This window comes from Daktulosphaira vitifoliae, unplaced genomic scaffold (genome assembly GCF_025091365.1).
Source record: "Daktulosphaira vitifoliae isolate Bord-2020 unplaced genomic scaffold, ASM2509136v1 Scaffold_4, whole genome shotgun sequence".
Taxonomy (NCBI): Eukaryota; Metazoa; Arthropoda; class Insecta; order Hemiptera; family Phylloxeridae; genus Daktulosphaira; species Daktulosphaira vitifoliae.
The window spans coordinates 3170683-3188532 of NW_026099575.1; the positions used below are offsets into that span (position 1 = coordinate 3170683).

The following is a 17850-nucleotide window of genomic DNA, read 5'->3' on the forward strand; positions in this document are numbered from 1 at the left end:
AATCTTTCATACAAGAATGTGTTTTTTTTTTGTTTTTTCTCTCAAAAAGTTTAAACAAATAGGAATGACATATCTTCTAATAATTAGAATAAATTAAATAAATTTATGTCCAATAATGCAAATAAATATTTCATTAAGGCGTTAGGGTACTCAACTTTTTTCAGGGATGGAATATAGGCAAATTAATGATTTTTTTTATGTTACGCGGTGTTGTTGTGTGAGAAGTAAATGATTATTAGTGTATGTGTCCATTTTTATTAGTATTTTTGCTATGTTTAAGTTGATAACAAAACCGGTTTTGTTTACACAGTTGTAGTTAAAAATTACAGATATTTTTTTTTGGCGCCACTTATTTAACGTTGATGTATTTCCTTTATTATTTTTTGATGGTGCTATTATTTTGAAAATTCCTCATTTTTTCTACGACACTCTGAGAAATAATAACAAAAATTGTTCTCATACTACGCAATGTTCGATTGTTGGTTATTAGATTAAAGCAAAATAAAAAAATATTACATACATTTGTGTATACATATATATATATAAATACAATAATATTATCAGCGTATATTTATTGTTAACTATATTTAGGTAGTTGGTATTGCCCTATTTAACTCTATGGACAAAAAATTGCATATGCCGATAACGCACATACGTACACGAGTATTTCATATATAACTGATACTAATTGAGAACCATTAGTTTAAACCTATTAAACTACCAGTTTTTGTTCCATCAGTACGAAATTACTGAAGCGATAAGAATTCTGAAAGCAAATCTGAATTCATTATCGTGACACTTTAGTATTTGCCTAGCCAATCTTGAAATTATAATTCCTTCGACAAAAACATTTATCTTGAAAAAATAAATATTTTCAAAAATTTAACCTGTACAAAAGAGTTAAAGTAATCATAATTTCAAAGACGAGGCCTGATTGATACTTAAGTGACATGATGTTGAATTCAGATATATTTCCAGAATTCTTATCGCATCAGTTTGTCTTACTGATGAAATAAAAACAGGTTAAAAAAAAAAACGGTGGGTAACCGCCCAAACAACTTAATATAAATTTTGTTTAATTAATAATTTTAGTGGTTGTCATATATTTTATATTATTAAATCATCTAATTTGAAGTACTAATATTTTTCAATTAAAAAATTTAATTTAGTTTCATAAAGTTTTTAATATTATTATAGAATAAATAATTTAGTTTTTTTAAATTCATATATTGATATGTTATAAATCATATTAATTATTCTACAATTACCAAGGGTATAAAGTAAAACATTGATTTTATCAATAATTAATATAAGATTTTCAAGCTTATACTGTACTAATTATAATATTGCTTATAGTATACAACTATTTATAGTAACCATAGTTATTTCTAATAATAATATTAAGACCGTTTCTATCATCCCCTCCTATTTAGGAGTCCATGATTTATAAGTTATTTTTCATGTAAAATAAGTGCTCTTTAATTTTTAATTGTACAGTAGAGGTATTTAATAAACTAAAAACTAGGCCAATGACATAAGAATGTCCTTTATACAATATTTTTGTAGTGTTATGTTTTTTATTTTATAATAAGTTACATTAGTTTAATTTACTTATACCGTATTTTCAACATATATATATATATATATACAAAAATTTAAAAATACAAAATATAATATTTTAACAAAATAAAAAAATGTTTAATCCCATAGTTTTAGCTTTGATGCAAAGCTAAGAAGGTATTAATTTTACTATGATGTGTGTTTTTTTTTTTTTTGTATCTGTTACCACTTTTCCTCAGTTCTTTACAAACATTTCTTTCAACAATACTTAAAAATATCACAAATTGTATCTAGTCGAAGACATTACCCTCAAAAATTAAAAAAATTTCTACTTTAGCAATTAAAAAGTTACATAGCCCACATTATCTATATAGATAATTAAAATCATTCATTTCTAATGTTTTAAAGTATTTATTGTCGAATTAGGTTTGATATGATAATAGGTTTTAACTATAGAATTAAATAATTTTACTTTATAATTTATTAATTTTTTAACTTTAATTTGTGTGTATAAATATATATATATATTTTAGTTTCACCTGAATTGAAAAAAATTTAATCAAATTTTATAATATGCTCACAATTGAGTAGCTTTTTTAACAACATTTTGATTGTATTTTTAAATTCAAGTTAATAATTAAAATTAATTTTGTTTTGAATATTAAATTGTAGAATCTTTTTAAATACCAAAAATTACTTAGAAAAGATTACTATGATTTATATTTAAGTGATCTATTACAATAATAATGCAAAAAAAAATTTGAGCTTTTCTGATAAATTTACAGTAAATAGTAATTATATAATTTCCTGACTGCGTATTACTCTTAACATTACTATTTTCTTATTGATAAAAAATTTTCTATTTAATAATGTAAATTTCAAATTTGAAGTTAAGCTAAAAGTTATAGTAAAAAATTTAATTTTTTTTATAATTAACTTCCACACTGTGCTACCGTTTTTTTTATTGATTATAGGACAATTTGTAAACTTTTTTTATAATACATATACTTTTATATTTATTATTTAAAATAAAAATAGTTAGTCAATCTTAACTGTCGCATAATTATTTTTAGAATTTTACATTTTATGTTGTATATGAATGTGTTTACTTCAAAAATTTAATAAATGCATTTATAATGCATTAGTTAGAATGGTACAGCATGACTTTCACTCACATATTATGAGACAACTGATTTATTAAAATTAACCTTAAATTAACTTTTTAGATTTTAATTTTGATAGATTTGTTAAGCCAAAAATTGAAAAGTATTCTTTTTTTTATAAATGCTTGTGTTCTGAGCTTCAATTCTGTATATGTTTACATTTTTAAAATTATATTCTCTCGAGTATTTTATACAAAAAATACCTTTTCTTCTTATAAAAACACTTCTATTTTAATAATGTTTGAAATTTATACTACTTATTTAATTTTTATTTAGTACTTAAAACTTTTAACATTTTTACCCTTCACTTAATAAAAGTTTGAAAAATAAATTAGCTAACGGCTTAGGCAGTCATTTAGTAAAATTGTATATAAGTTATTATAATGTAATACTTTAAGGGGAGCAGGCAAAGTGCATATAATTTTATAACCAAGGGTTATAAATATTTAATTCCAATAGACAAATTAAAATTATTTTTATATAATAGGTAAAAGCTTATAATTAAATTAACTTTTGCATATTGCAGCTTCAATCATCAAGAAGAATATTTATATCAATAGCATATTAAAAATTAATATGTATATTAGGGTGTCCCTTATTTTGAAAATTTTGGAAATTCTTCGGGCTCACCCCCCAAATTTGTGTGTATACATATAAAAATTGGCTACAAAAAATTTCAGGCCGATCAGATAAGTTTAACCCGTGCCGACTTGGGGTTGAAAATCGGCCAAAAGGGGTACTTTTTTAGTTTTTAGCAATTAACTCGTAAATTAGCGCTCTCACAAAAAAAAATATTAAAACTAAATTGTAGATCTAATTGTTTTGTATAAATTAAGTCCTTACAGTTTTTTTTTTAAATCCATTAATTTTCTAGAAAAATGTCAAAATACATAATATTTTGTAAAATTGCCGAAATTAGCATATTTACGAATATTTCATCATATATGACGAACCATATGTGATACGACCTAATATTTCATACAAAAATTGTTTAAAATTAAATTTTACGAAATAAAAGTAATAAGTACAAATTTCATTGAATCGATCGTTTTATTGCTATAGCTGAAATAACTCTATCATATTACGATTTTTACTAAATATATGAATTTTAATGCTTAATTTAAATATATTTCATTTATATTATAAATTGATGTAGTTGTTTGACTTAAACGCATAATTATACTTACTTCTCAATATTCATGTATAAATAAAAAAAAAAATTATTACATAAAATACAAAATGTTAAATTCAAAATAATTCACAAATTATAACAAGAATATACATTAAAAACTATGTTTTAATGTTTCTTTGTTGCAATTAGGATATAATATGCTATGCTCTTGGACATAGTGTAAAAGTAACTCAGCTTTTTCATCGTTTACAGTTAAACTTTCATGAAAATCTTCTATTAGCTTAACCGCTTTCTCTGCAGAGTCATTTACTACTTTAAGTGAACATACAATTTCTTTTTCGTGTAAATAAAAATTATTAGTATTCCAATTACTAGGATCCATGATTTTCATGAAAGTTTAACTGTAAACGATGAAAAAGCTGAGTTACTTTTACACTATGTCCAAAGTTGTGAGTCCAAAATGTGAGCCCGAAGAATTTCCAAAATTTTCAAAATAAGGGACACCCTAATGTATATATAATTTTAATAATTAAACATAAATCCAAAAATATTCATATGATAGACTTTGAAGGGATTATAAAATATGTTAGTTATGACAATATTTCATAGAGTTTATTTGAAGAACAATTATCCATGTTGACTACCCATTGGGGTAGTCAACTCCCAGTCACCCCCATATATGAATAACTGAGTTCAAAAAGGAGGGGATATGTCACAAAAAGTAAATTTTACAGCAAAAATGAAATGAAATGGGCATAACATTTTTAGTTTTGATACTAAGATGGTATTATATAATATACCATAATATAATATGATATGATATATTTTTTTTTTCGTTTTACACTTTTTCTTAGCTATCACGGGATCAATTTTTTTCAACAATACGTCAAAAGTTCACAAATTGTATCTAGTTGAAGACATAATAGTTAATAATTGAAAAAAAATTTCTTTCGTTCACCATAAATAAAAAAAATCCCAACATAAGTTAATAATTTTTGAAATCATTAAATTTTGACATTTTTAAAACTTTTTTGATGATGTGATATGTGACACTTGTGGTAGCCAACCAACAATTATACATATATTCACTGAATGAAGAAAATACTCAGACATACAGCACCAAATATGAATGAAAGATCACTAGTCATAGACATTAGATCCTAATCCCGATGAAATAAATAAAGTATTAAAAAGTGTTAAAAATACACTCTTTGATCTTATATAAGAAACTTCATTCATCTATAACCTTATTTGTTAATATTTACTATTTTGTTTGTATTGTATATTTTAAATTTATATTTAATATTTTTAATAAATACTTATTGTAAATATGTTCTGTGGGTATAAACAAAACAAAAAAAAAACGAATAAGCACACACTAAAATATAATAAGGTATTTCTGTTATAAATTGTTTTAATTTATATAACTTAATCACAAATTGGATAATTGATTTAAAAATTATTTGAATTGCTAAAATCAGTGCCAAGCCCAAAATTCAATGGATGGATTATTAGCAAAAAAATGTTGTTAACCTTTTTTATGTGTTCTATTTACCTCAAAAGTAAATTTATCACAGCCAATATGGGATTAAGCACTCCTCTTGTACATCAATACCCAAAATATTATGTTTTGATTATTATTTTTCTAAAATTAACAACTATCAATGTATATGGCAATGATTCTTAAATAAAAATCCAAATATAATGTAAAGAAAGAAAAATTCTCCAAAAAATAAAAATTAATTGAATTGATCATAGTTAAAATATATATTTTATTTTAATCTAAAAAGTTTGTATTACATATCATTATTTTTTTCAGGTTGGTGCTGCACTTTTGTGTCTTGTTTCAATATCCGATTTAGTATATGCAATTATTCAATATTCTTCTGGATCAGCAACCTATTCTGTTGATTTTTATTCACCACTTGTCAAACTTTTAACAATTGTATGTTTTTGTTGTATAATTAAGAAAAAAATTTTATTGAGAGAAGTTTTTATCTTCTTATAATCTATTAGATAAATGAACAAATATACTTTATAAAGTATTTTTTAGTCTTTCTGAGATGGTTTAAAAAGAATACTTTTAGAAAATGAAAGAGAATGTCATATATGTTTATAATATTTAGTTTTATTAACTGCTTTAAAAGATATTTGAAGTATTAGATCAAAACACATATTTAGTTTTCTTTAAATTTTTTATTCAAAGATCATCACAGAAGGAATAGAAGAAAATTTCCTTTCTAGAAATTTGTTGAATTATAATAAGTGTTTAGGAAATCAAACCTACCTAAATATTTATTATTTCAAATTAATTATAATTTTAGGGATTTGTTATGGTGTTAATCAATGCGAATCGAGCTCGAGGATTACGTTCATCTGGTTTAATATTTTTGTTTTGGTTAATGCTAGCATTTAATGGACTTATTCAATATCGAACTGAGATTCGTTTAGCTTTATCTCAAGTAATTTTTATCATATTACTTCAAACAGTTTAAAATATAAAAACTATATTTTTAATTATTATGTTTTATATTATTTATTCCAGCAATATCACCAAAAATATCAATTTATTAGTTACATGATATATTATCCACTTGTTTTAATTCAATTAATATTAAATTTCTTTGCTGACACTGAACCTAGATTATCAGATTATTCACCTGTAGAGGTAATTAACAGTTTTATAATTAGGAATTATGTAATAGTGTTACTTTATTTTGCTTACAATTTTAAATATTTCGAATTAGAAACCATGTCCAGAAGTAAAAGCATCATATCCATCAAGGATACTCTTTTCATGGTTTGATACAATGGCATGGACTGGGTACAAAAGACCCTTGGAAGCAAAAGATCTTTGGAGTATGAACTATGAAGACAGTTCACGTGAAGTAGTTCCTATATTTGATAAACACTGGGAACGTTCTTTAATTAAAGCAAAGTAAGTTGAAGTAATTATTAAACATTTTATCTGATAGTGTTGTATTAATCATATATGATTTATTAGAGTACAAAATCAGAGCACAAAAGCATCTTATATAAAACATACGTCTGATGGTAGCATAGAGGTTCAGCCAGTGGAGTATTTAAAACTTAAAAGTTCATCACAACACCAGGCTTCAATATTTCCTACCTTGTGTAAATCATTTGGTAGTACATTTTTATTTGGTTCATTTTTAAAAGTTATAGAAGATTGTTTAGTATTCATAAGCCCTCAAGTTCTCAAGTATTTATTTACTTTATATTTGTTTTAAACACTGATAGTATTTATATATAATTGACTTATATTGATCAGGTACTTGATAGCATTTGTTGGATCCAAAGATGAACCTTTATGGAGAGGTTATTTTTATGTTTTCTTGATGATGTTATCGGCTACATTACAAACATTGGTATTAGCTCAATATTTTCACAGAATGTATCTTGTAGGTATGCGTGTACGTACAGCACTTACATCTGCTATTTATCGAAAAGTAAGAATTTTTAAATTAATATAAAATTGCCAAATTACTTATACTATACTATATAATATATTAATTAAAATTTTAAATATTCAATGAGATATGATTTGGTTTTTTTGAAATATTAATTGGTAAAATTGGTTCAGTAGAAACTATAGAAGCATTTCGAGACAAATAATAAAAAATAAAAAAAACAGTAAAATGAATACTTTTACTTTTCTTGGAAGCCAAAAATTAATTTATAAAATATTACTTCTGCAAAAGGATTCCTCATACTTTTTGTCAAAAATTTTATGCTAGCTATCGACTTGACGTAATTACTTCTGCAAAAGCATTTAAAAATATAGTTTAATTGGATTACTAGTACTTTAATAGTTTATTGAGATACAACAGTATGTAGGTACCAAATTCTTTATATGGCATAGAGTTACGCTCAGATAAACCTATGTTTAATAATCATACCTTGAAATTATATTGTCTATTATAAATTATCAAAAGAAAACCATTTATGATGTATATTTTACTTACACTTTTTAGTATTACATTTTACATATAAAGGAAAATTATGAATTTTTTAATAATTTATTGTAAATAAACTTTGTATTTAATACAAAATGATATAAAGGTATTTGAATTATTTTTAAATTTCAATTGAAATCATTTAAAATTACATTTGAGAATTATGTTATTTTCCAAGACTGATAAATAAATATTACTTCTGTTTAAAGAAGTTTCATTGCCATTTTTGTTAATTATCTAGATAAACATTTAAAATTTAATAAGAAATTTGTAAATTTTCTAGGCATTAAGAATATCAAACAAAGCAAGAAAAACATTCACTGTTGGAGAGATAGTTAATTTAATGGCAGTAGATGCTCATAGATTTGTTGATTTAACAACTTATTTGAACATGATTTGGTCTGCACCATTCCAAATTGCTTTAGCAATTTATTTTCTCTGGCAAATACTGGGTCCTAGTGTTCTAGCGGGGCTTTTTGTTATGATTGTTCTAATTCCAATAAATGGCGTTGTTGCTGCAAAAGCTAGGAGTTTACAAATAAAACAAATGAAAAATAAGGATGAAAGAGTTAAATTAATGAATGAAATTTTATCGGGCATTAAAGTAATTTTTTTTTTAATTAGAAAATTTATATGGGAAAAATAAATAATATTTAAAATCTGTTAGGTATTAAAATTATATGCTTGGGAACCAAGTTTTGAACAAAAAATTTTAGATATTCGTGGCAAAGAAATAAGAGTACTCAGAACTGCTGCATACCTTAATGCTGCTACATCTTTCATCTGGGCATGTGCACCATTTTTGGTAAGAATTTTCGAAGATATTTACTTAATTTTATAATTTTTTATTAATTGTTATAAAAATGAAATAACTTAAAAAATATTATCAAATTGAAAATTAACTTGTTAGTTCATCCAATATTAATATAGTTCGATTACTTTGAGTCTTTTTTTTTTTTTTTTACTTGTAAAGTTTTGTGACATTTTTATATATTTATTTTATTTAATAAATAAAGAGCCAGGAGAAAAACAGAAAGTTTTTCAATATTCATTTTATGGTTTGATTCCCTGCCTCATCAGCAGTAGTACTATGTAATGAAATCTATTCTGTGAAAAATAATTCCATTTCTCTAATATTATAGCTTCTATTTTTACTTTAAAACTTTAAAAAAAATTTTAACTTTGTTTTTGCTGTAAAACTAAAATTTTTGGAAATGGACTACTACTTTTTTTTTTTTTTTTTTTCAAATATCTTTTTAACAGTGATATACTTTTTTTTAAAGGTTTCATTAGTAACTTTTGCTGTTTATGTATTGTCAGATGACAGTCACATTTTAGATGCTGAAACTGCTTTTGTTTCTTTGTCTCTATTTAATATCTTAAGATTTCCCTTGTCAATGTTACCAATGTTTGTGTCTAATGTGGTTCAAGTAAATATTTGTTTTTTTTTTTTACTAATGTTTTACTTTAAAATAATAATACATTTGAAAATGTTTTATTTCATAGTCTAGTGTATCAGTTAAAAGAATAAATAAATTTATGAATTGTGAAGAATTAGATTTAGATGCGGTTTCTCATGATGCTGATGAAAGTATGTTGATATTATTTTGTAAATTCTGTAACTTTATGCTATTATAGATAATATAGATTATACTAAAATCAATGTTAACACATAATATTTTAAGTTGACATGATTACTACAAGTCTGAAAAATATAGAAGTCAGGAAAATTATGGACATTTCTGGAATTTTTATTATTACACCTTAAAATTAAAATATTAGTAAATGGTTTATATATTTTTGTTTATATATTTAGGTTAAATATACATATTTGAGTATAAATTTCTATACAAAAAAATATATATATTTGTTTGAGATTTGACCGTCTCACCTCCTAAAATTGTTTAACAAAAAAAAAAGTTCTACAAAATTTGATTATGATTGCTTAACTTTAACACTTGCTATTAGATGTTTGAAAATTTATCTCAAGTTATCTAGTTAAAGACATTGCCCTTAAAAATTGAAAAAATTCCCCTCATTACCATCAAATGGGAAAAATCTTCAAAAAAATATAATTTTTAAAATTCTCTAAATTTAAAAAAAAATTTTTTTTTAACTGCCATAGCTTTTTCAAAAATTAATAAGTCAAAATACTTCTTTTTTATGTAGAAATTTCATGTATTTTCTTTTCATTTTATGTAGGATTTTTTAAAAACCTTACTATTTACTTAACTACGGAGAGGGGGTTCAATCTAGCAAATTTTTCACAAGTCACTATTTGTTAATAACTTTTGAAAATGATCCGAAAATACTGCATTTTTTAAATATATATTATTTAAAGTATATGTTACATACTATAAATTTAAAAAAAATTTGTCCTGATCTTCTATGATTCTATTTTCTATGTGCAAATGGCCATCAATGTTGAACAATTTTATTAAATAATTAAATTTAAATTCATTAAATATTTATTCATATATTACACTTACATATCATAAGACTTGTAATAAGGATATAAATAAGGGAATAAGAGTCCATTTTACTTTTGGAATAATTACCAATTTTTTAAGATTAATCACCATCTACAGACTTGCATTGAAGTTTTCTTATGATAGTGATTTTAATCACTGTCAGATATTATCTATACTTGTCCCAACAATGTCACGTTCACACTATGCTGCAACCCCACTGTGCTACCGTTTTAAATTAGTATTATATTTTTGAATTTTAAAAATATCGGAAATAATATTTTTAATTCAAAATAGCCATTTTTAGAGTAAATTTTAAGAATAAATTTGATAAAAAAATCTTAATAATTAGTAAATATTCAGTAGCATTTTAAAGTTTGTAAATATTTGAATTTTCGTGTGTTTATTTTATGATATTAAACATTAAAATGTGTGTTGAGGAAAGAACTGAAAAAATAGCATTATTTTCGTGCTAATTATTGGGGTTTAGATATTTAACTTTTTTTATAAAGATTATTATCCTTTTAATTATAGACGCTTAATCAAACAATAGTAATTTTAATGAAAATTTTATAATTCTAACCTGTTTTTAATATAGAAATATTACTCACTTCTATTGTTTTCTTAGATAGACCAAATTATAATTCTGTAAAGTAAACATGAAAATATTCATATTTTTTTAAATTTTAAAATGCTGTACAAATTTAACAACAAAATGATTTTACTACCATTTTTTTTGTTTAAAATTTACTTTTAAAAACTGATATCTTAATTTTTTTTTTTTAAATTTCAATTGGTAAATATATAATAAATATTGATGTGGCATTTCCACATAAATAATGTGTGTCTAAGTGCCGTAAGTCAGATATGGATTAATTTTTTTAATTTGATTAAAAATTATGGAAATGTGGTATTTTGAACATTTTTAGTTTGTGGCATTCATAATATATATATATAATTTTAAATGTAATAATTAAGCTTTAAATTGTTAATGTTTTTATAATTATAGTATTTGTTAATTTTTAGGAGATCCTATTGTGGTTGAGAATGGTACATTTACCTGGGGTGAACCAACAGAAGTTCCAACGTTATCTGATATAAATTTAAGAATTTCTGCTGGTCAATTAGTTGCTGTAGTTGGTACAGTTGGATCTGGTAAAAGTTCTTTAGTATCTGCTTTCTTAGGTGAAATGGACAAAGTTACTGGCAGAGTTAATACCAAAGTAAAAATTAGTTAATTTTAAATTTTAAATGAATATGTTTTAACTAGCATTATTATTTGTAGGGAACAATAGCTTATGTACCTCAACAAGCTTGGATCCAAAACACATCTCTCAAAGAAAATATTTTGTTTGGTCAAACTCTTAGTGAGAGAGCCTATAACAAAGTTATTGAAGCTTGTGCGTTAAGGGCCGATTTTCAGATGCTTCCTGCTGGGGATGGTACAGAAATTGGTGAAAAGGTATTAAATTTTGATTAATAAAACTAATTTAAATTAATTAATAAAACTAACTGAAATGTTCAGGGTATCAATTTAAGTGGAGGCCAAAAACAAAGAGTAAGTTTGGCAAGAGCAGTGTATAAAGAAAGTGATATCTACTTTTTGGATGATCCACTCAGTGCTGTTGATTCACATGTTGGTAAACATATATTTGAGCAAGTTATTGGACCTACAGGATTATTACGTAAAAAGGTATTTTATTTATAAATTAATTTATTTTAAAATTAAGTAAATACATTTAATATAAAATTAATTATTTAATATTACAATATATTTTAATTTATTTATTTTCCTCTAAAATTGATTAAAAATTTACCTTTTTTTAGACTCGAGTTTTGGTTACTCATAGTGTTACATATTTGAGAGAAGTTGATCTTATAGTAGTTATGAAAGATGGAAAAATATCAGAATCTGGAACCTATAAAGAGTTGTTAGATAAAAAAGGAGATTTTGCAGATTTCCTAATAACTCATATGCAAGATCAAGTTACTAATGATGGAGCTGAAAATGGTTTGTATAGTATACCCGGTATAGGATATTATTGATTTTATAATTTGTATTAAATGATTTAACTTACCACAAGTCTGGAAAACTTTACAAAATAGAGGGAAATCATGGACTTTTATGATGTAATCTTGAATTTTTAAACATTTTTAAAACCTATTATTCGGAATATTTATGGAGGAAGTTAGGGGTTAAAATCCTCGTTTTTATATTTATTAAATTATATTAAAAACAAAAGGGTTTGTGGTGCCGATATTTAAAAAGTAAAGGTGACATACAGGAGTGTGGAAATTATAGAGGAATAAAGCTTATAAGTCATAGTATGACAATTTGGGAAAAGGTAATAGATAAGAGAATAAGAAATATTCCCAATACCGAGACATCAGTATCTAAAAACCAGTTTGGATTTATGCCTGGTAAGTCAATAATGGAGCCAATATTTTGTGTGAGGCAACTAATAGAATAGTTTAGGGAAAAGAAGAAAAAGCTGTGTGTGGTATTTATAGATTTAGAGAAAGCGTATGATAGAGTACCGAGAGAGGTTTTAAAGTGGTAATTAATGAGAAAAGGAGTTCCAAAAAGGTACATTAATGTAATAGAAGATATGTATGATGGCACTTGTACCTGGGTTAAAAGCGTAGGAGGAGTAACAAGTTTTCAGGTAAGAGTAGGAGTGCACCAAGGTTCTACTTTAAGCCCTTACTTATTCTCTATAGTGATGGATGAAATTATTAGAGAAATACAAGGAGAAGTACCAACTATGATGTATGGTTCAAAGTGCTGGGCAGTTCACAAGAGAATAAAGCAGAGAATGAGTGTAGCAGAGATGAGAGATATAATATAAGAGGGAGTGTTGATATTATGTTAATCGTAGATAAGATGGTGATGAATGAAATTACTAGAGAAATATAGGGAGAGGTGCTGTGATGCATGTTGTTTGCTGACGATATAGTGTTAATAGGAGAAAATGGAGAGGAAATTAATCTAAGGCTAGAGGTGTGAAGATCAGCTCTTGAAGAAAAGGGTTTAAAAATAAGTAGAAGTAAAACAGAGTATATAGAGTACGAGTTTGACAAAGGGGAACATGAGGTAGGTGAAACTGGCCAAGGGCCAGTTCGCCTTCAGGAGGGAGAGGTCCACGGACCACGCAGCCTCCTTCTTCGGGGATTTGGCCCTCAGTGCCAAAACTGAGCAGGGCTTCGGGGTGAGCTTAGACATCTGAAACGTGTTCAACTCCGTGCGATGGTCACACATCCTTGAAGCGCTGGACGCGTTTCGGGTGCCTCCTTACCTCGGACAGATGATCCGGTCGTACTTAAGCGATCAGGTCATTTCCTACGAGAGCGCCGCTATCCCGAGAGTCAGACCCGTTACGGGTGGCGTCCCGCAATAGTCAGTTCTCGGGCCTCTGCTGTGGAACATCGCGTATGACGCGGTGTTTCGCATTCCGCTACCACCGCACATGCGGGTCGTCTACTACGCGGAGGACACACTGGTGGTGGCGGAAGGCGTCTTGTCCGAGGAGGCTGGATCTCTTGCGAACCGCGCGCTCAGCGCAGTTGCCGCCTGGATCCAGCAGGAGAGTAGTGGACTGAGCCTCGCCCTGGACAATACCGAAGTGGTCTTGTTCACGAGCAGGTTCAAGTTCACTCCTCCACGGCTCGCCGTGCTGAGAGTGGAAATCCCACTTAAGGACTCCATGACTTATCTAGGCCTTGTCATAGACAAACGTTTAAAGTTCAGGCCATACATTACTCGTGCAGCCTAGCGGGCCCAGAAAGTTATGAATTGCCTGGCGGAACTCATGCTCAATCTGAGAGGGCCGAGGGAGATGCGGCGCAGACTTTTAGTCAGTTATTATTTCTACAATTTGGAATTGTTCTATCTTAAATAAGACTTAAAATTAAAACTATATTAATAATATTTTAATTTTAAGTAATATTAGGCACAACTGATCAATTTTTATTATATCTTCAATAAGATTTATTTTAATTTTATTACTTTTAATTTAATCTTAATAGATATTGACAAATTATTAGAAGATGCACCTGCAGATTTAAAAGAAAAATATGTACGTCAAAGAAGTGAATCTAATTCCATGCATTCAATGCAAAGGTAATTTGTTTATTACTTTAGAGGCTAGTTATATCTTGCTTACTAACATTTATTTAAATTCAATGTGATGTTCTAACTATGTTTCCTACAGTATTTTAGAAAATAGTGTAAAAATATATAATTATTTTAAACATATATTATTTAAAAAAAATTTAGTATACTTCTGTTTTAATAAAAAAAAAAAAGAACTGTTCATTTATTCAAGTTGAAATTTTTTTTTATATGGATTTTTTAAACCACTGTTTATAAAGGGTGTTTTTTTATAGTAATTAACTGAATTATTAACAGAATAAAAATAATTTAGACACATTTATTTTTTATAATCTTTAGTTACATATAATTTTTTAATTATTAACTAAGTAATACTTTTTAAGTTTATCCCTATTTATAAACTCACAACAATGAGCCTTACTACCATTGATAATAAATATAGTGCATCTGCAAATATATATTATTAAAAAGTTTAGATCATTACAATAATAAAAAATGTAAAAAAGTAATCAAATTATGAATTTTTTTTTACATTATTTTAAACACTCCTAATAACCTGTATATCATTTTTTAGATAGTTTAGCCCAGAAGAGCCTTATGTCCTATAAAGGGTTATTTAATAGTTAATTTTTGATAAAGTGTCTTTTAATTTTAGTTAGAGATGTTAATATTGTCTATATTAGATCTAATTGAAATTAATGAATTGGTTATATATATACATATATTTATCCATTAAAAATATGCCATTTGTAATAAAAGGCTATAGGGTTAGAAATAAATTGATTTTTTAATTTAAGTAATCACAATATTTTGAAGAAAAAAAAACAAGTTTTTTAAGATAATTTATGAGACATTGATAATTATGCATGTTATATTATAAATAAAGATAGCTTCATTCTCCTTATATCAATACTGAGTTTATATAATGTTTTTAATTAAAGACAAATTTCAATTGATTCGGAAAAACCTGAAAAGCCGGTTGCTGTTCCAGAACTAGCTAAATTAATTGAAGTAGAAAAAGCGGAAACTGGAAGTGTAAGTATATACAAAATAATCTTATTATTTTCTAATTAACTGTGAGTGACATCTTATTAAATATAAAAAAAATTTATTTTTATTTTAGGTAAAATGGGAAGTCTATGTACATTATTTGAAGTCAATTGGTCCATTTTTATGTATTAGTACTATTTTCTTAAGTGTTGTTTTTCAAAGCTTTTCAATATCATCAAATTTATGGCTTTCTAAATGGTCGAATGATAATACATCTCATGTTCATGGTAAAGAAAATGAAGATGTAAGGAATTTATATCTTGGTGTTTATGCCTTACTTGGTTTTGGTCAAGGTAAGACGTTAAAATTGTTTGTCAAGTACAAATACTAAAGGGAGAGATATAATTAGTGATATAGTAACATTAATAAGAATATTGAAGTAGAAATGATTTATTTATTGTGTAAAATGAGTTTTACTGTTTTTGATTCATTATCTTAAATTCAATATTTATTATAAATATTCTAAATAATGAATTAGAATATTTTTAAAAATTTTATTTTTTGAATAGAGCTTTACTTTATTAAATTAATTACTGAACTTTTCTAAAATATAATTCAAATTTTATTGTGTTTTGGATAAATAAATAAAAAAAAAATGAGAAAATGAAAAAACATATAAAAATGTTTTATTAGAAGATTTTCATTTTCCTTTATTTTTAACTCATTTGACAAAATATCTGAATAGATTTTACTTAAAAAATATATATTTTGCTATATTTTTAAATAGCAGTTGCAATTTTATAGAAATTTCTAAAACTCTAAAATATTAGATTGTATTAAAGAAAATCAAACATATATTGTGATCGGTTAAAAATTAATATACTTATAAACAGGGCTCGGAACATAAGCATATGCATATATTGAAACTACAATTTGGAACTTAATTGAATGTTTTTAATGGGAAAATATTGTATTTATTTGTGCATAATTTCTTTTGTGTATTAATTTTCTTAAGTGTTTTTTTTACCTATATGAATCTTTATTTATAAAAAAAAAAACTTAAATAAAAATGTTTGATTATTCATCTTAAGGAAAAATTTACTTTATGGCAATTTATATAGATAATGCTTTTTAAATCCTTAAAAGTAGATAAACTAAATTTGTTTTACTTGTCATAATCTTGATATGTATGTGTGTTAGTCAACACTTGATATAGTTTAAAAATAAATTTGAAATTAAATTATTGAAAATTAACTTCTCTAAACTCATCAATTATTCAAAAATATTAGATTAAGTACTAGATATTATTTTCTGAGTTTACTATGATCTAATGCCACTAAAAGTTTCTACATTTTTGAAAATCAAAACATTTATTGCTCTTTAAAAAATGTTTAACTAAATTTTTGTTTGTGTGAAATATAACATTTGTTAAAAGACATTGGAGTCTTAACTAAACCCATTTTCTATGATATTTGAGTAATTAATATGTAGATAGGTTCCCATCAATATGAAGTCCACGAAAGTTGACTAGTATTTTATATTAATTAGTAAGTGCTAAAATTAGTATAAATATTATACCACTTTTGAAAAATACTTCTAAACTTGGGTCTTTTCATTAACAAAAAACATTATCTTAAAATTTTCTTGAAATTGTACAAATTCAAACTTTTAGTTTTATAATTAAAAGATTCAATAGAGAATTCTTAATTTATTGCGTTTTAACCAAGTGTTGCTGCCGTATCATGTATTTATTAATTATGTGTAAACAGTGTGACATTTGTGTGCTTTAATTTAAAATTTTTAACCTTGAAGTAAGTATTAGTAAAAAAAATTACTAAGTCTTTAATATGGACAAATTTTTATTTGTTAGGTAATTACTATTATAAATTATTTATAATAACTCTTTTTTAACACGCTTATATTAGTTTCACTTGTATGTTTGTTTGTTGTTTGTTGTTTGTCGTTTGTCGTTTGTCGTTTGTAAGTTTGTAACTCCACGCGGCACGTGTTATTATGTCGCGTATCCCGTCGTGTATGACCTTGAGACTATACTGTTGTAACGCATTCGCCCCACCCCGCTCATCACTCGTAGAGAACAATATTTTCCAACCCGTAGACGCGCGCTTATCATCAATTATATATATATATATAACAAATTTTTATTGTAATTGACACAGCCCCGCGACGTTTTACGCCGCGGTGCAAAGTCCAGCAAGTGCCGCACGGCCGACGACGTCCCGCCGCTATACCGTAGTCTTCTTCCCATTGTTAAAATAACATCGTCAACAAACTGATCCGCACTCGCGCACCGTCGTCATCTACGCTGCTAACCTATTGACGCCCGAGGATCACGCCGGACATCGCGTCTTCGACGCCAGCAAAAGTGCCGCGATATTATGCGAAGATCATTATATTCCTACCGCTACCGCTAATATTAATATATATATAT

The 17850-nt window shown here is 25.8% G+C and overlaps 1 protein-coding gene across 4 annotated transcripts in view; it reads left to right on the forward strand.

The window, feature by feature from the left end:
* The window catches only part of LOC126905820 (multidrug resistance-associated protein 1), a 33278-nt gene that overhangs the window by 5347 nt on the left and 10081 nt on the right, over positions 1–17850 (forward strand). For all 4 annotated transcript variants that reach the window (XM_050685897.1, XM_050685899.1, XM_050685900.1 and 1 more), the window contains exons 3-19: positions 5675–5800; positions 6180–6317; positions 6401–6523; positions 6603–6793; positions 6860–7078; positions 7148–7325; positions 8116–8436; positions 8500–8637; positions 9116–9262; positions 9339–9423; positions 11327–11523; positions 11586–11762; positions 11826–11993; positions 12128–12311; positions 14327–14420; positions 15353–15446; positions 15535–15754. In XM_050685897.1, the coding sequence (XP_050541854.1) occupies positions 5675–5800; positions 6180–6317; positions 6401–6523; positions 6603–6793; positions 6860–7078; positions 7148–7325; positions 8116–8436; positions 8500–8637; positions 9116–9262; positions 9339–9423; positions 11327–11523; positions 11586–11762; positions 11826–11993; positions 12128–12311; positions 14327–14420; positions 15353–15446; positions 15535–15754 (2800 nt within the window). The remainder of the gene's footprint in view (positions 1–5674; positions 5801–6179; positions 6318–6400; positions 6524–6602; positions 6794–6859; positions 7079–7147; positions 7326–8115; positions 8437–8499; positions 8638–9115; positions 9263–9338; positions 9424–11326; positions 11524–11585; positions 11763–11825; positions 11994–12127; positions 12312–14326; positions 14421–15352; positions 15447–15534; positions 15755–17850) is intronic.